This window comes from Mizuhopecten yessoensis, unplaced genomic scaffold (genome assembly GCF_002113885.1).
Source record: "Mizuhopecten yessoensis strain PY_sf001 unplaced genomic scaffold, ASM211388v2 scaffold9847, whole genome shotgun sequence".
NCBI lineage: Eukaryota > Metazoa > Mollusca > Bivalvia > Pectinida > Pectinidae > Mizuhopecten > Mizuhopecten yessoensis.
The window spans coordinates 2,276,849-2,299,247 of NW_018408252.1; the positions used below are offsets into that span (position 1 = coordinate 2,276,849).

The 22,399-nt window shown below is 34.3% G+C and overlaps 1 protein-coding gene across 1 annotated transcript in view; it reads left to right on the plus strand.

Moving 5' to 3' along the window:
- Nucleotides 1–3,265: 3,265 nt before the first annotated feature.
- LOC110458868 (protein split ends-like) overlaps nt 3,266–22,399 on the plus strand; it is a 62,199-nt gene continuing 43,065 nt past the window's right edge. The window contains exons 1-2 of the mRNA XM_021510824.1: nt 3,266–3,464; nt 15,498–15,764. Of these exons, the coding sequence (XP_021366499.1) occupies nt 3,382–3,464; nt 15,498–15,764 (350 nt within the window). The 5' untranslated portion in view covers nt 3,266–3,381. The remainder of the gene's footprint in view (nt 3,465–15,497; nt 15,765–22,399) is intronic.

The window sequence follows — 22,399 nt, forward strand, 5'->3', positions numbered from 1 at the left end:
TATAGATTTTTAAGATGAAGTATTCTACATGATGACATCCGAAACAGACTCAAGTGTTGTAAACTATGTTTTCACCATTTTATAACCACCCCCACCCATCTCCAACCTTCAAAATAAATGTATGTGTCTTGCTAAAAACAACTGGATTTACGGTGAATTGTTATGAAAACTGAAACATAGATGTGATGCCTTAGGCATGCGTTTGTTTGAGTGAAATGGCGACCAACACTGAAAGGATTAAAAATAATATGGAATTCGATTATTATCTCTATACATGAATACTTGAGGTACAATATCTTAATTCGTTATAATTAATTCTCCGATTTGACAAAATTAACGATGGAATATTTGAACTTCTTTTCATTACTTAACAAAATGTCTGTATGAGAATGAACACATATTTAAAATATTATTTATTAAATATATACCATTCTAAGTAATAAATTATGAATATATATGTATGATATGCCCCCTTTCCCGTACCTCATATATATACATAGATATATAACGTTAGCATACCTAAGTGTATGTGTGTATATATATACACATATATATCAAACATTTACAACAATTGCAATAAGCACATGCCTGCACCCTCAATCAGTGCCAGATACACCCGAGAACGTGTCTCTGCTCAAAGGGTTTATCCCCAAGAGGGAGTGGTTGTGTACACAACAGTGCACGTGACCGTTAATTTAGTCCATGGTTTCCGGAACGCCCCTCAACGTTGAACTCTTCCTTGGTACGACCCGAAATCCCTATCCTGCTAAATGGACTCGTCTGGTGTACCGTCACTCTCCCACATAGTCTATCCTAGGAGCTTAGATCGATAACGCGGCCTCGACAAACTACTAAGCGAACCCAAGCGACATGTGGAGATTCGTCTTGTTGGCCCAAAAATCGATATAAAGAAAACAGCTATCGTGGAAGGACAATTATACGGCTACAAATGTACTTTCTTGTACCTGTTTTTGGCGTTTAAAACCAGTCCAAGCGATATAACATTGAATACCCTTGACTAACCGAGGTATACACTCGACAGATGGAAAAATTGTACAAAACACAATCTCCTGTTCTATAAATAAACTCTAACAGAACGGGTCCACTGGGGTTTTAAAGCGTGTATACCGTCTGTGTGCTTAGCTAGCCACGTCAAGGAGACCAGCATACTTCAATGTCAAATTCCGCCATTTTGGAAATGTTGTGCTTGTCTTTTTCCCGGGCATCGTGCGTAAGGAGAGAACATACGAATCTGGACTTTGTTAACCAAATAAATCATTATAATGACATACGTAGTAAATCATCAAGAGTCTTAACTTATCTTTGGGTAAAGATGACGGCAATTTCTGTATTGTGTTTGTCCGCGATATAGGTCTTTCATAGTTGTGTACGTGTCTCTTGTGTTATGGACGACACTACTGTTTACTATGTTGTGTGAAGTATTATTAATACGTGCGGCACCCAGAAGTGCCGTTCTGGGAGGTAGAATGTTGAATAATGAATACTAACAACGCGGCCACACCCTTATGTGTAATGCCCTGTTGTGTTACACGTGTATTCAACCCTGATGAATAAGATATAAATGAACACCGGACGCGGAGTAATTAACGACTGCGTTTGCTAATTGACATCGCGTTTCAGTCATGTGATATGAAATTGCTTCCACTAAGCCCGTTTCCCACATTATGAACGCTGCAATTTACACCTTTTTGCCTGACAAACGTAATTGATATTTCTAGTTCTATGTACACGTGGACATGTACACATACGTAAAGCAAAAATGACATGTCGATTCGTGTCTAGATTCTTTGAAATATCCTCTCTTCACAGGAAAATAGGCTAATGAAATGTCATTGAATATGCTAATGTTGGAAACGTGAATAATTACTGGCCGAAAACACATATATATTTATCTATCTATCATATATCCACAAAGACAATATGTCATAAATCTGTGATATTTATGCAAATCGTCGAAGGTAAACGTGTTATGTGTTATAAAACCACGTGAGATTTAGTCAATATAAACGAAAGCTATAAAAAGTAGGACGCAGCGTGCTGCCGAGTAGCTCAGAAAGGTCACCGTCTGCTAAACCGACCTCAAAGCTTTTCCGCCATTAGGCTTGCTGTGGTTTTTGAAGTGTACACAATGCCTAGCACTACACAAAGGCATGCCCCGTTCCCTACAGTAAGCCCTGGACAAAGTATAATAAAATCGTCGTCAACGGACAAAATCAATCTAGGCTCCTTATTACAAGTCTCTGTTACAAGCTGGTTTATAAAATGAACAGTTCAAATTTAACACGCAGTACCAAGCTAATAGTTACAAATATCAGTGTTTAATGTAGTAACGAAGACATGTATATAATCATACTCTTTTACATAAAATTACCCCACGCCAATAAATGAGGTAACCCATAAAAATAATGAAGTTTGAAACCAAAAAAGGTACATTATATCTATATGTGTCTTGTGTTTTTGAATGTCGGATTTCGTCGTTATATTAATGGTCCAATGTACAGCATAGCACACAATACGGTATACACCAAGACCGTATCCGGGCTTCCAGCACAACACAACAACCCAAACAACATCTGCCATTATAATTTATTAATGACCAACTACGGTAATAAGCACTCAATGGTTTCAAACAAAAGATGGGACATTTCTGTAGCAGTAAATGTTGTTATTTCAAACTTAAGTTGAAATATCAACATAAAAGTATATAACATGACATGATCTAGGCTAAAATGTTGGTTCTAAATCGTATTCCTGACCTCTGTGAAATTGATTTTGTGTTCACCTTCTAGTCTGCTGCGAATTTGCCTTCGTACACACAATGACAATGTGTCGAATTCATATATTTGCTTAGTTTTCAGATAATTTCTTGTTTTCCCCGTATAAATATTGATGAGACGGTGTATCCGTCGTTATCTTGCCTGTTGCTATATATATATATAAATTAATACATTAGAGTAACTACGGTTCATGGAGGGTACTTTGAATAATAATCGGGCACCTGTTTGTCCATAATGACCTCAATTAACAGAACCCCGAACGGTCCTAGATCGATACGATCATAACTAACGTGATATATATTATGTTTATAAAACACAATGTGGCCATAAATTATTAAAACCTGCCACGTTTTGTATATTTTAGACCGATAGTGACGTTTTGAGACGACCCCCGATTCTTTGTAATATATTCGCAAGATCAGTCGGTCGAAGGTCACGTGTAGGTGACGTCATGGAAGGGCATGAATTATTTTACTACAGGAATAGCGCTATGAGAAAAGTGAAGGATGTACAGACATGGGATATTGAAACAGTGAAATAATGGTAACTAGCATCAACCCAACGTAATGTAGGATACAAAGCGATGGTTCGAGAAACTAGGTACCTCTTTGTAGGAAATTTACCGGAAAAAGTCACAGAGGATGAGGTGTTTGAACACTTTAAGCGGTAAGTATGCGTGCATACCTTCCAGATGCACGTTGACAATGCTATGATCGAATGGGGTCAGCCATTTTATGTGGGCGCGTTCTGGAAATACTTTAATATTATATTGCTTCAATGATCAGCAGATTTAAACATAAATATATATGCTCTGTGTTGTTATTCTGTATATTGTCAATGTCATGTTCAAAATATGATTTCGTGCGTCATGATAGTATCTATCGGATGGAGACTTCAATATTATCGCTGTGATTTCATTGCACACAATATTTGCCTACATCGACCGAATCGTGTGTTCAAATTGTGCTTGTAAACTGCGCATTCGAGAAATTGTTGTATTGCATATGTTGTCTTCAAGATATGATACTGAAGTGTTTATTTGTTTATTTCAAATACAAAGCTGGCTAGTTGCCGTAAACTTCGTAGTCGAACTATACAGTATGGTATACGTATGTCAATATTTTAGGATGTTGTCTCGGAAAGCTTGAACAACTGTACAAGTTTGCTGTGAAATCTGTCAAATTCTCCTTTGAAATTCTTCAGTGTATATTTCCCGTTTCATATGATGGGCGTGATTATTTTGTTATTGTTAGCGTCCTTTCCCCCAAGGGTGTAGACAATTAGGTGTCCTTTTCTTCAAAGATCCTGTGCTGTGACAGGGGGAAAGGGAAAGCTAGATCTAACATTATGTAATGTTGTGTCAATCTGTTATGTAATCGAGTTACCACAGGTCTTAAGGAAAAACCCAAACAGCAGGCTGAATCATAGAGTATTCACATTACAGTGACAGACACCTATATTCAGAGAAAAGGCACCTGCTATTTGTTAATGACCAATTAGCTGGCTGATAAATTAAGAATTTTCTGATAACAGTAAGCGTTGTGTAAAAAGACTGTACTGTTCAGTAAACAAAACTTTCAAAACAATCTTAAGGATTTTTTTTACTTTTACACCTTGTGAAATAATATCGATGTCGGCTCACTGAGCTCAGTGTTAAGAACTTTTGAAGTTTAAGTAATGAACAGAACTAATATTTTGTACAAATTTGACAATTAAAATTTGTGTGAAGTGCATAAAGAATTATAAACACTTTCATCAAATTTTATGTTTGTTTCATAAGTCATATTAATAATTTAAAGAAATAGACTATAATTATTATATGAACTATTTCTGATAATGACAATTTTTGTTAAGACAAAATATAGAAATACAGTATTTGTGTATATATGATACTGGATGTAAAATGGAAATGTTTTATTTATAGATATGATAATTTGGTTAAGGTTCACAATAGGTCCCATTAAAAACATGATTTCTTCAAATAGTAGGGAGGGAAAAATATTCAACAGAATGTTTTGTTATATATTGGAATATTTACGGTAATTTCAGTCACTTAGATTTTGTGAGAATAAAGTAACATTTTTAATTAATTGCTCTTTATAATCTGACACAATGTTGCTCCGATTATGTAGGAATAAAGTTAATATTTGTACATTAAATTTATCAAGCATTGTTACGGTAATTTTAATAACAATGTATTTTTTCCGTTTATAAATTATATTGAAATATTTTTATTCATGTTTCTATTTATAAAGTTTGTTTTCATTTATATTGAAAGAAATTGGTATTATTTATCAGTAGATTTATCAACTTTGGGAATATTTATGGTAATTAAACTTGTTCAGTAATATACATAGTTTTCTTGATTTATATTGAAATAAAGTTATGTATCCGTTGATTTATCTACTATTGGATTATTTACGGTAAAAATGATTTGTTTTAACCATCGAAGAGGATTTACATATGATGAGCAGTTGTTATATACTGTGGTCATCTGCTTATCTGTGTGATGTCATGGCGAGGAAATATACAACCCCAGGTGACATTTCGTGTGATGGATTACCCGAGGAAATGTTCACTGTATATATTTCAGCCTTTGATGTTCCATATTCGGATTACGCTTGTTTATAAGTAAACCTGTTTATCATCCTGGATTTATATATATTAAACTGTTTGTGCCACAAGGAAATTACCAAAAAAAAAGTGTTTCATTTTCATGAAAAAAGTGATGGCATGGATTTTCAAGCCTTTGAATATATCATGGACATACTTCCATTTTATATCAATGGATGTCGCCGGTTTTAAGTACGTGGCGGTTTAACCGAGTAAAATTGTTAAAGCGTCATTAGTGAACTTGTTCTAATGCGGGGTTTAAGAAAATCCTTCCTCAAAAAAGAGATTTAAAACCCTTCACGAATCTTGTCTAAGCTTGCCAAGAAACATACATGTATATAGATTAAAGTAATTGAATACAGCTTTGCTTGCCAGCTTTGGCAGATTACATTAGAACAAGCATAAAAAACTCTCCGGTACTTATTTTAACCTTATACTGTTAGAGAATATATACATTATGCAAGTAGACATATAAATGTAAAAACTATAGTTACCTAGATTGTAATAGGATTTACAGACAAAAATATTTATTTACTTCTGGATACTAAGAAAATGACCAGTTTGTTCTGGGCAATAAAGAAGAAAACCTTTTCAGGCAAATCTTTGAGGTTTCCAATTATAACATGTTCCTAGGTGGGGATCTTGTATATTATAATATTCAAATATATGCATGGGTTCTCAAATTTCTGCCTCAAACATTTATCAACACTGAATTCTGACTCGGCTTGTGTGAAAAAGGTCTGCAAATCTTTATTGGTAGCTAGGCTACAAAGACTTCAAATTGCAGGACAATGGGCCACAGGTATTTTTTCACTGGGCCGTGAACATTTTGTACTTGCAAAGTGAATGCTAATACCAGAGCTGTTTACAGAAAGACACGATTCAATACCTTTACCTGTCGACTCGGGGCAAAAGAACCGCCACACACATTCACTGACTCGGGGCAAGGCGGTTTTTGTCCTAGCTGTCAGCCCTCGGTTCTCGTGTGACTAGGTTTTCGAAAAATGTTATCACCATGACACAGCTGGGTAGGTCAGCTATGCTGTAGTCTTTATTTTGTGAATGAGCTTTCTAGGCCCACTGTCTCCCTGCTCCTCTAGTTTGAATGAGTTATAAATTATAATAATGAAAAAGTCAAAAATATCATTATTTCTATCGAAAAAATCTAAATAAGTAACACAGGGAAAAAATTGACTCTACAAAATCTTGACTGGTAGAAAAAATCATTTTAACCTCAAACTTTAAAATCTGTGGTAGTTGAATCTTATAAAAGGAAAATAATGTTTTTGTCACGAATGAAAAATGACATTTAAATTCAAGTGTAAAAAGACGTTTTTCTATAGATTGTATAATAATATTTTGAAGTTGCAGTCAGGAATTTAAAAAAATAATGATTGTGGTGGCCAACATATGGTCCTTGCCATTAATTAAGGCCAGAACACTATACAGTGTTGATTACTAGGAACTGTAAGAGAAATAATTGTGAAGTTGTTTACGTTAGTTTTATAACAAAATGATGTCACTTTTGGAAGCACAGATTTCATGAACAGGAAATGAAAGTTGGTTGCTTGTTCACGGCCATGGTGACCCAAGATGTATTACTGTAGTACCAGACCCAAACATGAAGCATAGCTCACGGCCAATGTGGATTCCAGGCAAAATTATTGGATTTCTCTTGCTGGTTTCCATGGAGACTAATGGTCAGTTTGAAAGGTAATTTCTATCAGGTCCATTTGTATCTATAGACATAGGCCGGACGGTATTGCTACAAGGTATATGTTCAATATAAACGAAAGCTATATTGGCGTAGCGTCCGGGGTCAATAAGGTAAAGGTACATTATAAGCGCAGAATAATGTACCAGGCCAATGGGAGAATAGCTAATTTATTTTGCTTTCACGATTCCGACAACAGCTGTTGCATTCTTTTCATGTAGCTGTTTACAAGTACGAAGTATGCAGTATGAGAAAGAAAATTGCACTTTTCAGGAGTAAGGTTTAAATACTGGGTTAAAAATCGTTACAGTTACGAAATCTCGGCATTCCTTTTCAGAACATAAATTTCGGAAATGGGTGGCGAGGTTTTATAATAAGTATATAATATATCTTAATTCTAAGTGTTTGCCCAGTAGCACATGAATAGGTACAACTTTTGTCCATTAAATGAGTTAAATCTCTGATATAATCTACAAGCTTCATCAATTTCCATGAGAATAAAATCACAAGATAGGTAATAAAATGTCACCTATCATCATGGGTTACATTTGTGACCAGTAGCTGTTCATGTTTAAAATTTCAAGAATGGAAATGAGGTATTGTGAAATTACACTGAAGTAAACTGCCCGCTTTGTGTTGCAAGTACACAACTTGAAATATTAAGTTATTGAATCTCCTGGATCAGGTGTAAGTTTTTGTATCCCACAACATATATATATATTGGTATGAATCATTTTGTGTTATGTAAAACTGGGAAATTTAAAAACAAAAAATACAACTGTTAGTGTTGTTCAACCAAATCTTGCAGCAGGCATAGGAGAATTGTGTGAGAAAATTCAATTTGTTATTTTAAAAGAATGAAATGTAAAACATTGTTTCATTGACTTCAAAATGCTGGTAGCAATAAATTTCAAATTTTTATTTTTATCATGTAATGTTTTTTGGATACGCTGCCCATATATAATATTTTCAGTTATCTTCCCATGGTTGCAGTTGTCAACTACCAAAGACAGATAAGAATGTCACTTTCTGAATAGATATTTTATTCTTTAATCACTTTACCCGTAATTCTCAAATGTAAACTCTTCAAATATGACCGTCATACAAAAATTGAATGAACTTGGGAAGCACTTTCAAGTATTTGTTGCCTTTCTTTTATATAAAATCTTGTCCCAGCTTCTTAATTTGGATGTGGTTGATATTCAGCTTGAATCAGGAGATTGTTATGTAAGACTGACCTGTTTATTTCCTGCTGTTATCACTGATAATAATAATTACAAAAAACTCAATACAATTACAATAATCTATCTGTCAGATAATTATAATCTCCCTAGTTCGGTAAATCTCTTTAGAAATTATATTTTTCTTCCGTTGATCTATACTTTCTTCTGTCCTGTTGTACAATTGAAGATTTATCTTCAAGTTGTGTGCTCAAAGTCAGTCTCATTTAACTGATCATTCACCCCTGAGGATACATTTGAACTCTTCCAAATCAAAGGTTGGAATAGTTCATTATGAAATTTTAGGGGTAAATGAGTTAATGGTTTTCTGACCTATTAACAAATTTTTATTTGCTAACACCTTCCTGAAACTGACATTTGCAAACTTCCTCATTCAAGTGATCTGGAATTGATGATGGTAATGCAGGTGGCTTCAGTTGACTAATTCAAGCCTGGGGGAATCATAAACACATGTGCTTGGCATTTCCGATAGGTCAAGCTAAGGTCAAGGTTGTGGAATATGTATACACAACTCCCAAGACCTTCCTGTCACAATAGGCTTTGTTTTGATGTCCATAGGTTTCTCCATATACCATAGTAATTATAACAACCAACCATGGTACTCAAATTGCCCCAGCTATCGACCTTGGAATAAAAGATATTGAGGTTTTCTGAATTTTAAACAGTCTGCTGATGATCATATGTACCCCATTCTCCTGAAATATCTACCTGAAGTTGTCATGGTCAAGCACCAATCCTCATCGTTCATCTTCTGCAAACAAATTTATACAGGTTTGTCAATGTGGCCATCGCTGCTCTACTCTACATCTTTTAGAAGCCTTATTATCATGATCATTATGCATGATTAAACATTTAGTATTATGATTTCATTCATTCGCTCAAAATATCAAGATTTTTCTGACCATGACCTTTTGGAAGTTTCTGAAGTATCCTGTTGTTGGCCATCTCCTGCTTAAAAAAATATATTTTCAGTGTTTTAATAATTTCCTAATTTGATGAGAAGAACTAAACCAGGATGTGCCATAGGTTTAAAATCTAATGGCTTTCTGTGTCAAGGCTACATATATATTTCATGGTTTTAAATGTCATGATTACAGATTTAATGGTTTTGTGTAGCTCTCTAAATCTGTTAAAAATGAACACTCCATATAAACCTAGACATGTTAACCAATTTATTATATCAAATGTTAAAAGTTCTCTTTAAGAGTGACAGCTGCCATCACTCTTTAAATTTATGGTTTTATAAGCACAGAATTAAAAGGTTTCGATGAAGGTAGATTCTGCTTGAAATGAAGGTAAATTGTGAAGTACAAAGAAAAGTTCAATGAAATATAAAATATTTTAGTTAGCTCTTGTGCTGTTATATGATGCCCATTGTCTTTCTCGCGATCATTAATAGTATAGTTTTACGAAATATGGTATAAAGCATCGCTGAACAGGGAAGAGTAGCCCTATAATGTTTGCAAACAGTACAGTAAGTTTGAAAGAAATGTGTGTACGTGGTGGGGCCAAGTTTAGAAAAGAGGGAAATTATCAAAAAGCCTACTTCTGAAAAATAGCTCGACAAATTTCAACCTTATTTGGTGTAAAGTATCCCTGATTCAAAGTTAATAAAGATAGTAATGGTATTTTAAGGAAGAAAGTTATAAGACATAAGTCTATTAAAAGATTACTCCTTGAGAATAGCTACACAAGTTTTAAGTGCTTCATATATAGAATGACTTGACAAGAACATGAAAATTCCATCATTACTGAACTGTTGAGCATGTTTTAATTGAGGACAATATTATTTCTAAGTTTTGATCAATTTTCATAAAAGTGTAGAATTTTGGCTTTCTTGAAACTGAATTACAGTGGAATGTTATATAATATATAATATATACGTGATATAAAGTAGAATGTTTTTCTTGTAAACTTTTTTCTCAATGTTATGTGACCTAAGTGTATCTTGATATTTGAACAATATTCTCGTCATGATTTCGACTCCACGAAAGTATGCATCACTTTATGCTATTTTTGACTGGATACTAGGTATATATATATGATAAAAAAGGATTAAATGTCCATGTCAAGTAAGTAAATATAGAAAAAATCAGATTTAACGACCGACTAATTATAGTCGGTCATTAAATCTTATTTTTTCTATATATATACTACACTTTATTCTTGACAATAAAATAAGTGTTTAAGTATGACCTCGATTGTAGGCGATGAAGAATTCAAACTGAAGTTTTCGTTTTTTCTTACTCTGTATATATATGTGTTGATTGAAAAACACTTTCTAGTACCGACTACACTGTGTGGTGGTGTCAACTTTCTCTATGAAATAAAATACTGATTAGAAAATGGGATACGTATGTTGTCCCAGTATTTCTGGACTATAAGTCGGGTCAGTTACACAACATGCCTTGTCATTCTCTTTTATATGTACGTCCCGTCAACATGGAGATATTATTTGTAGACAAATATTGGAAGAGGTTATGTAATTAATACATTAGGAGTATATGTCTGTCCTTTGTTATATTTTCTGTCAACCGATAATTGTAATGTAGACGATTGATGATGGATAAGAATGCGATTGAATTTGAATAATATTCTAATTATAGAATAACTCATTTTTACATCAAATGATTATTTTATGACTTGTATTTCAAAGCAATTCATTGACATATACATGAGAAGCAAAACTAGGCCTAAATCAGATTTGAAATTTTGTACCGAGTTTATATACATGTAGAAAATATTATGCTGCAATAACGGTGTAATTATAAATGTTCACATCAGTTTTATTTCTAAAATGCCTTTTTTAAAAGAAGATAAACAAGTTTTAAATAAAAGAATTTGGTGAACATAACCTGAAGAAGACATTGTCCAGGCTTTTGATTGAATTTCTTATGAAATACATCAGTTGAGAAGAAAAATATCAGGAAAAGAAATAGATCACTTTATATAACAGAAAATTTTAATTGTACCAGGGATTCGTAAAAAGTTGAACCTTGTGAATGACTCCGATTGCAAACTTTTGAACAGCTATAAGCATAAAACTTTATGAATATGTGTAACTAATGTTAATTTAAATGATTGGTATCAAGAAGGAAGAGTTGTCCAAAAAGTTCTATTTCATTTACTTGTATGCATTTCAATAACTGGACAAAATGTCACAACATATGTATGCAATGTTGATCTTGGCAAATAAGTTACTGTTACGATGATGGCAATTTATTATCTAAAATCTTGTCTGTTAGGAAGCTGTCCTGTAAAATATGTAACAGGTCTTCAAAAAAATCTGTATTTCTCTTTGGATTTAGTAGGAAATTTACGGTAATGGAATTTGTTAAGTTGCACACTTCATAAACAGGACAATAATCTAAAATAAAATAAAACAGCAATCCAGATTTTATTTAAATTTCAAGTTAATGCAATAAAATAGAAAAAAAAGGTCATAAAATTCTCTTAATTATGGAGTTAATTAAATAGTCAATGTAGTCGCACATGTATGAATTATAATATATACATATGTTAAGATATATTAAATAAAAGGTATTTCAAATGCACATTATGGTAACTACGGTAATAAAAGGAAATTTATGAACCATACATATTTATGAAAATTAATCTGTTTAAATGTGATATTAACTCATTCACCCCTGACATTTCATAATGAAAATATTCAAACCTTTGATCTGCACCAGTTCAAATGTGTCTTCAGGGGTGAATGTTTTAAATACAAATTTCACACTTTAATATGTAATGTTAAACGATAAATGGAGGAATGAATGAATGAAATATTGAAATATGTATTATTTAAAATGATTGTCATTGATGATACAATATAAGTTAATTAAATATTTTATTGTCATGCAAACAGTCAATGTCATGCATACAAGAATGTAGATAACAAATCTTGCCATATCATGGTCACCAAAATCACAAGACAGACATGAAAATCCAGACATTGTTATAGTTCTGAATTTATTATAGGTCACAAAATTTTGATCCCTGTCTGCAAACTGGATCTGGAACAAAAATAAACTAAAACTGTTTACACATCAGTGGACAAGCATTTTGTTGGTGACAACATACATGTCAGAATAATTCAGACTAGTATGCCACCAGCTCATGAAATCCAACACTTAAAAAAAATAGAATGATATAGCTATATTGCTTGCAGAACGTATCTCAAGTTAGTAAAAGCATAACTGATCTTCAGATTTTTTTTCTGTTGTCTCCCCCAGTGGTATTGGAGGGAACGTTTGCCAGAGTAAGTACGGTAATGGCTGCCCAGCAAAACTGGGTTCACCACTCGGGAGTGCTTTTTTTAGGGTAAATGGTGTATTATATATAGGTAAAAGCTTGTACAGGAAGTTAGTATAAAGGCATGGTGGCCACCAAGTAATGACAATTTTGTATGAACCCAGATAAAAAATCGTACAGGTCTCCTTTGTCTAATTCATTATAATCCTGGAGTAGCGGCCATTTTGGATTTCCACAACACAATCAAAATCACAAACAAAACTACTTTATTAGTTCACTCAAAGGTTGACAAATCCCGGTTCTTTATTTGTGTTAAAGATATATTCCGCAGAGAGAAATTAATATCCAAACTAAAAATCCGGTAAGTGGGAAACGGTTTTGTGATAAAATTGTTTAGTCCTTTGTAGGGCTTACAAACCCCGGTAAGTTTCTGTGGTGCTGACTAAAGTCTAAAACAATCTAATGTGGATTAGTTAACCAATTCCAATATGATGTAAAAATTTCCATTGAAGGAGAGTCATTTTATTGTAAGTAAGCTTTTCCATCTTTGTGTGCCTGGTGGATTTCTGTCAGTTTTCTTTCTCCAGCTCTCAGTCCCTAGATCCAGATTTCTCAGAGCTCAGGCTGTCGGCAGCTATTGAGCTGGGCAGGTCACCTGAGCATGAATCATCAGGGCGAGTCAACTGCTGCTAAACCCATAGGGGGGCTTGTAGCTTTTCTGCAGGAATTTGTATAGGCTAGCCAGGAAACAACCCCAGCTGTACAAATGGACTGAACCAGTTGCTGGCGATGTGCCAAGTCAGCATTGGCTGGGTTTTGTGTGGGTTGCCCTTGGTCTATATACACCACTATAGCAGTAATGCTGATATCTGCCTCCAGCTCTGCAAAACAAAATTAATTACTTGGCAGCCGGCCAAGTTATTTGTGGACTAGGGGATCTTTTGTGTTGCAGGTCTACAGTGTACATTGTGTATGGGGCTAGCATTTGTATAGAGGAGCTAAAGGCTGGCTTAGCTAAATGCTGTGTTCTTGGCGATGTGCCATGACCTGCTGGCTGAACATAATATACACTATATATGTTGTACTGGGCTTCCTTGTTGAATAAATAGAACTCCATGCTATTAACTGTTCTGGGAACAATTACATAGAAAATGGCTCGCAATATGAAAGGCACTTTAGACTTTGTATTCACTAAAACAGGCTTTCACATGTTTGGACTTTGATTTGTAGAACAAATAAAAAGATAAACCATTTCACCTATAATCAATGTCGGACGATGAAAAATCTCAATTGCAATATATACTTCAAATTCCCTGATGATTATACCAGCTTGTATTGAAATGATATTCATTATATTCAAACTGGTTCGGCCTGAAAAGAGACTGCATAAATTTGAAATAATTTGATATGAAAAAAGGATCTTCACTCTAATTTCCATTTTTCATCTGATCAGAGGTAACCATGGTTTTTTGTCGTTAGCGTTATCGCTCCACCGATAGAGGCTCTGAGAGCGTTGTCTGCGAATGGTTGGTTGGCCAGCCGCTGGAACACGGGGAGAATTTGAAGCAGTGCTCTCTGAATGTATAATTTATCAGACCTGCATATGTTTTCTCGCTTGACAAAAGATGGGGAGTGCTGTTCCCAGAGGCTCCTTGGAGATAAATATTCAAGAGTCACTAAAGTACTCCGACATTCCTTGTGCTGAATAAAAAATATTAAAATTTTTATAAATTCAGGTCCCCGATTTTAGAAACTTTGTCCGTTTCAGATGGCTTAGAATATGTGAAAATTCAGCTGTCGAGATTACAATTGTAAATAAATTTACAACAATAGATAGGAGTGCAAAAAATACTTTAAAGACACTATTTATTACTGTAAAAACACCAGAAGTTTATACATGCTATATCAAATTGGGTAAATTTATATCTTGTTTTAAATATTTGCTATTCTTGTGACTAAAGGCTGTTCATGGCAGCTTTGATTCAGAGCATCAGCATAATCATGTGAGTCATGGTCGGGCTTGCACGAGATCTTTGGAGAATTTATCATCATCAGAAAAAAACATGCACATGTATCGATTGGTTGCATAAAACTCAGATACTTATCCCGGAATGATATTGTTTCTTGTTTTTTTGATGACGTGTCCTGTAGGTCAGATTTTGTGTATATGTATACACAAGACTTTATTGGCATTTTTCTGTCATTTACTAATGAATATGTAATGAGATTAAGATGCCATAATGTAATAAATGTATTTCTAATTATGTTTGAAGAAGCTTTAAATTTTGTATAAGCAAGTGTAATCCCTTAAAAAAAACAAAATAATTGTTCATGCAATATTTTCCAGAAACATGCAGACATAATATTTAAACCTTCCTATTAGACATTAAACTGTCTATTCATTGTCAGTATCTGTAAAAATTAAATAAACAGAAAAGTTCAAAATGCAGTACATTCATACTGTTTCCAATTTTAAAGCTGAAGAGTTCCAAATTCCTAACACTGCCGCGGCCTTCTATCTGCATTCGGGTCAATGTCCCCCCATCCCTGCACCATAACTTTCAGACTTGATTTCCAAAAGTCAGACTATTGCTATTTTTCTCGAAAGTCTAGAAAATTATGCAATTGATAAATTCTGATGACACGTACTAGCTAGCTAGGTCATATATGGTATGCGAGAATTTAATCTTTGTTTGGAGGGCTATTTTAGAAGGTATTCAAAACTATTGACATAAATTATGTTCAATACTGTAAATATTCAGATTAGAATACACACAGGGATCAGTTTCATTGTGTCCAGATGTCTATTTTCCGATACAAAAACATTCAATATGTGTGATATTACGAAATTAATATTCAATATTGTGTTTATTTCAGATATGGAAAGATTCAAAGTGTGAAATTCCATGACAAGAAGGAAGATGAGGAGGGCATATCGGCCACCGTAGCATTCGGGGACATCAAGTCGGCGTCAAAGGCGCACAACAGTGAAAATACAATCGACAGCAAGTCATTGGTGACGGCGTATAGCGAGGGTTCGGCGACAGGAAGTGCCGTCACGCGCACCAGACAGGAACCTGTCCCCCGCGCACCAGCTTTTACCCCCCACACACGCCCAACACCCTATACTAATAGACCTAAGGGGTAAGTTACCACTGGCACATGGTCTGAGTAACGATGGCCAATAGCGGGGGATAAAGTTCATTTCTGTTAAAGTTTGTTCATGTTGATGATATATTTTGTATGTTGTTTATACCAGGACAAAAATGTAGGTAGCTGTTGAAAAACTCTTAAAAAATGTGAATTTAAAGTAAATATTAATCATAATGTTGGTTGAAACTTCTTAGCTTCTCAAGATTTCACTAATACAGCATTTTCACTGTGAGAACAAACACACACTACAATGTACCTGGCAATAAGCCCATGCCTGGTAATAAGCCCACCCATATTTATTGCAGTTCAGTAGAAATTGCAATAAATGTAATATTATTTTCCCTGTAATAAGCACACTCCCAAATTTGAATAAGAAATGACCTGGTTGCCCCTTTGGCTTATTGCAGGATAAATGTGGTATGTTTCTGAATAAACACATTTACACATATGAGCAATTCAAATTTTTGCTGAGTAATAATATTTCCTGTTTCAATTTCCATCTCGATGAGGCCAGACATGATGTCAATTTCTAAAACCTGTGATGCAAGTTTATGATGTAGTGTTGTTTTACTTCATTGATGAAGATTGGCGAACATTGTGTCTTAGTTTGTCTTGATCCCCCTTCACCCTCCCTCATTCACGATGAGTTTTGTATACTGGGATATTAATTGTAGTGTTGTAAGAATGAAAATGTATTTAAATTTCATTTGTCAAATTGACCAATAGAATAACTGTGTTTAAGCAATAAGCTTATTACCTGGTTTAAGATCCCACACATTGTTGGTCATATTTTGCAGATAAAGGTTATGTCTAGTAGCAATCTTTCTGAGTACATGTAGAAATTTTGGTTTAGTGCATTACCTAATAACATTCTTTTTACCATTTAGGTATCATTTTAACCCGAAGTCAAATACTTGTGTTGCATTTATATTAAGAGATAGAGTTCCATTCAAATCCAATGAATAAATAAGGTTACATTTTAATTCAATTGGAATGGGTTTAGTTAAACTTGAATCGTTTTAATGGGGGGGAAGGCCTATTAAAACCAAATTTTAATTGATAGTTTTAATGGTCATATTTCATTTGCAATTTCAGGAATGTCATATTTCATTTGCAATTTCAGGAATTTGTTTACATTTAAAGATAATTTATTGGTTAGGTATAATTTTAACTCGATTTTAATGGGGTTTGATAAGTCCCTAAAGCCAATTGCAGATAAAATACGATCTAATATCTCAGCATACAATTCTACCTGAACCCATCCTGAAATATGTTTCGATGTTATTTGATGGTAAAAAGCCGTGTAATTTCTATATTATTATCATTATCTGATATCTTAATATATTTATTTGTTGTGTTTGTTAATTTCTTTGGTTAATGTGTAATGCGAGTACGTTTTACAAACTGACGACATTAGCGAATAAAATTTGACCTTTGACCTTGCACATGGATTTATTACCTTTTATGGATTATTACGATTTGGGCGACATGGATATTATACCAGCTTATATGAAAATGATGCCTACTCATTTTCTTGACAACCATTGGAATACAAAAGAGTAATGAACGTTTGGAGATTAATCTTCCGACAACATGGATTTCGAGCTTGACCTTGACTCGGATTTACCTCAAAGAGTCTCACAGATCTGGATGCTTGTAGCGGTGGATTTATTAGAGCAATTTTTGTAGTTTCTGTATTATAAGTTGTGTGTTTTTTGGTGAAGTAATTAGTAAGTTTTGTATGTAGTCTCGTACGAGTTATCGTGGATTAAAATGTCAAATGTATTAACGTATTTATGTTTATATCTGGTCAGCATGGATTATACGTCCCCACTTAGCAGTATCAGTCATTCAGTACGCTGCTTTTTGTTATGATTTTTACGTGTTTCGGCGATGATGGTTAACCATTTTTGCCGTGCGGATTGCTATCCCGGCCTGGTACTACGTAGTATGGATTTAGTTTTTGGATGTAGTCATTTTTTAACCGAGGATTTAATGGGGATGTACAAACATTTGTGTGATTAAGATGCACCACTGGATTACAAGGATGTACGTCAACAGTAATAAACGGTGCTGTGCCGTAATTACTCTAAGAGGGTAAGTATATTGGCAGTGCAAGTTTTACCTGGATTAAATGCCCAAAGTTTTGGAAGTATTAACATGTATGGTAAGATGGATTAATTTTGTTGTGGAGAAAATAAACATCTGTGATTACGCTACATGCTTGATGGAAGTGACATCCTCCTGGATTATAACCCCCTTTTGTAAGGTATTGTAAATATGTTTGTGTTGATACAACAGGGTGGAACCAATTTCGGATAAAAGTTCAACTTCGTATATTTAATATATATAAAAAATATATACTTTTGATTCTCATCAAAATTTGATTTTGCTACCTTTCAGAGTTTCCTGTAATTGTAAAAAGGGTACATTTGATCATATACCAGTTTATTGTACATAGAAAAAGGCTGAATATTAAAGTTCTATTTCACAATTATTCAAATCGAAATTAGTTCCACCCATATCATGTTTAATGTTTTGTTTTGTATACCCATCTCCCGTTTATCCAACCTGAAAATATTAATGTATTCCTTTAGCCCAGTATACATCTATGTCCATCTTCCTCTTGTGGTGAAATGATATTTTTTCCAGTAGAAAAGTGTGCATGCATGGATTATATGCAGAAAACCAGACCGATTTGGCTTCAGGACATGTGTACAAACACATACAGCTTCGAAAGCCTCGTCTTCATGCTTCTGAAAGTTTTATTAATTTGTATGCATGTGTTGTTTGTCGAAAATAAGAATTTTCCTTTGGGACAGACTTGTGTGATTTATGCGTCTTCATGATGACACCTATTTATTTACAGTTACTGGTGTGTATACAGGACTAAAGAAAAGTCACATATTATGTGTGATATTACACACTTTGTACATGTATGTGTACATAAGTTAGCTTGAAATTGCATGCACTCATTTGTTAATTGTTCTGTGAATATTTTAATTTGATCTAGTAAGTTTGTTTAATAAGAATGCTGGTTGTGCCCCTGAATTATAAATGGCACTGTTTGAATAGTCTGCTACTCCGATATTCGCAGACTTCTTCTGAAATCTTGATGAGTTGATCAGGTGCAATTTGAATCGGTCGGTCAGAGAAGCAACATATCGTCATAATTTGGAAGAAAAATATACATATTCTAGGATAATATATTGCTGTAAATTCTAGGTGATCAAATCGTGTTTATGTGACCAGCTGTTGGCGGGCATAGAATTTGATCATCGGCGTCAAGATTTATCGCAAAATGTTGGACATTGTGAACTAACTTCAAGGGTTCTCTGGGGGTTATCATGAACCTGCACACATACATACACTTGCACGCTTATACAACACACATGGGGACACGTCCTTAAATGACCTTAGCTGTTAATAGGACGTTAAAAAAACAAAAATGTTATTATGAACCTGTTCTGTTGTACATATTAGTTTATGGATGAATGAATAACTGTTTCTTTACTATAGAGGTTTGTTTATATTACTTTATTTTGAGTGGTTTGAACTGTCACCTGCTGTTTTGGAGTTTTATCCCAAAAACAAGTTTAACCGGTAATGCTGACAAGAGAAAGTTCATAAAAGCAACAGTCCTTGTCGATGGGTAGATGTTTTCTGAGGTTGATAAAACAAGTGGTCCACCTCAGTAGAAGGCTATAATTATAAAGTATGTAAGAAATTTGATGCTGAAAGTTCCTTGAAAAATGATAAAGTGCATAATTTATTGATTTTAACTTAACTGGAATTCTGAATAATACTGGTTGTTACAATGTTTGGATTTCATGCTTGTGTTATTATCTTGTTTTCAGTTTGAACAAGTAAGTACCAAGTGTTATTTTATTTATTCATCTGTACTTGCTTTCTAATAGACTTATTCAGACATTTTACCTGTTCTGATTTGCTAGTTATTGCAATTTGTGAATCTTACAACTGGAGAGGAATTCATAATCGTATCTGATTTACGATGATCGAGAAATAAGTTGTGTTGTACAGACCGCAAAGTGAAGCAAACTTCGTTATAAATGTTGAATTATTAAATAGAACTGTTTCATTGATGATTCCTGTGACAGTTTTTAACAAATTTTAGATTGACATTTTGTATACACTGTCTTGAATCCTAGTCCCACAAGTGCTTCAACTCAACAAGTTACTGAGGTAAACACACTATAGACCTTGATTCTGGGCTTCAGAATTTCAATTGGAGGCCCAAGTTTTTAATTCAAGCTTTATGAAACTGGATTTGCAGAGATAAAGATGATTGTTGTTTTTTTCATTTCCAATTTGCAACTTAGATGTGTAACAATCTAAATATCCTCCTCGATGCTAACATTATAGGTATCTTTCTCCATGAGGATAATGATGGTGCTCGGTCCTTGAAATTTAGGATGGCTACGATGTGGCAGGGACCAACATTATCTTGTCGACTCATTATTATTTCCATAGATTCCACTGCCAACCACAGAGGTTCTCATCAGAAAATCAATATAGACCACCACAGGTTTCCTGGTAATGGTGTAAGGGATTTTTTTCCACATTAGTGTGCCACCAGCTTAGGTATATTGACAGTGTTATAACCCTAGCACCAGGCAGACACTCTGAAACTTACAGGACAGCGTTACGGTAGGGTGTGCCTACAGCCATCATTAGACAGGCAACAGCTAATTCTAATGACAGACCTTGACTCCCCAGGGGGTTAAAAGCCTCGCATACCATTATTATCTGGAATTAGACGTTGAAATATAGATCGAAACACATAAATTATGCAAAGATACAATACAGGACACCCGATGGCTGGCTGTTTAGTTAAGCTCTAATGTTAATTTCATTATTCATTTATTTCTCATATTGTTGTTGAGATCGTATATTTCACCACTACCAATAATACTGGCGTTGTGCTTGCATCAATCTCTCGAAATCAATTAAAGAAAATGTCCTCGTGAATATTCCGTGTTTAATTTTACAGTGTATTGGGAGATCTCCCGTTTCTCATCAGTTTTAATGCGGCAAAGTCAGTGTTTGTAGTGGTAAACAAACATTGTGAAAGATGTGACAGTTAATCTTTCACAATCCTGCCAACGGTATAAGTGTGTCATCTGTTACAAAATATGACTTCCTGGGGCTTATCTTGTTACCAGTTATCAATTTAAATTAAGGAAGCGCAAACCTACAAGTTTTAATTCCATTCTTGAACAATCAGTGTTACGTTGAAGTCAAAATGTTTGCTCCAGTGTTCATAATCTGTTTTAAAACATTACATTGAGGAAGATGTTCTGGTAAATGTATTTAACAAGATTTTCTGTTCTGTTCCGAAACATTGCCGTAAACAAGGATACATTTTTGCGTGGCCTATTTCTTACATTTACAAGTAACTCCTGCGATCTGTTATGTGCTGAGATTATGTGGTCTTATTGGTGTATGCCCAGAATCAGATATATTACTAAAATAGTTACTGGGGGCAGAGTTTGTTACCTTGATAGGAAGATATTAAGATGAACATCCTTTTATCTCCCTACATCAAAAAAGCATAAAATGACGTGACAATATGAACAAATCGTTGAGAACCTGGCCTAAATATCGCTATTTTTGTCCTAGAGATAAATAGGTACAGCATTTCAAATTTCAAACTTCTTAAAAAAAAAAACCAACATCTTTTTGATTTAATAAAAAAAATAACCAATGCTTTGATGTTATATTATAATATGCTATATTTATTTTGTTGGATTGTAATTACATATATAAGTACCTGATTTTTGCCTAGATTGTGTGATCAGGAAATTAATCAATTAGTTTATTTGATATAGCTATATAGTATGTACCTATTGAGCATTGATTACAGACTGTTAAAATATATTTTTTATGCAGTTTTTCAGAGCATTGAGAATATATATTTGCTGCAAGCTGCACAAGTTCCAAATATTAGGTCTGTAGGTCTTTCATAGAAGTCATTATTCGGAAAGTTACTGTATGGATTTGTGAAAAAGAAAAAGAAAATGGTTAGATATCATATTTTATGTGGTTTGTCTTTTCTCATAAATTGTTGGAAGCTCTGAGCACTGGTAAAAAGCTTGAGGAATGTGCTAGACATTTCTGTAGGCTAATGTTGGGTCGGTATGAACAGGCTTTACAGCTTGGCTAGTTTCAGTAGAAATCCTAAAAGAATTATCTTGTTTGGTCGATTTCCAATGCATTGCAGCTTAGGTTTTAATGTAAGGACTAGAATCGGGATTGTGGTCGATTTCTAATGTAAAGTTCTGTCAGAATCTCGTGTCCTGGTCCACAGATCAATACCAAAAGTCATACAGTCATCAGGGTAACATGCTCTGAGGGAATTGATTTTTCTCCAGGACGTCAAATGGATCGGGGGAAATGTTGGGAGCCGTAGTATAGTTGGGAAAACCACCAGCCCACTGTAAGGTTATAAGTGACGTTAGGTTTAGTCACGACTGACATTTGAAATGGAGACACAGAGATTGAAAATAGATGTATTCACCAGTAATAAAATGTGGGACACGCTGAAACACAGAGTTAATGGTCTCATCAACTGTGTTATCGTGGAAGCTCCGCAGATGTGGACTCCT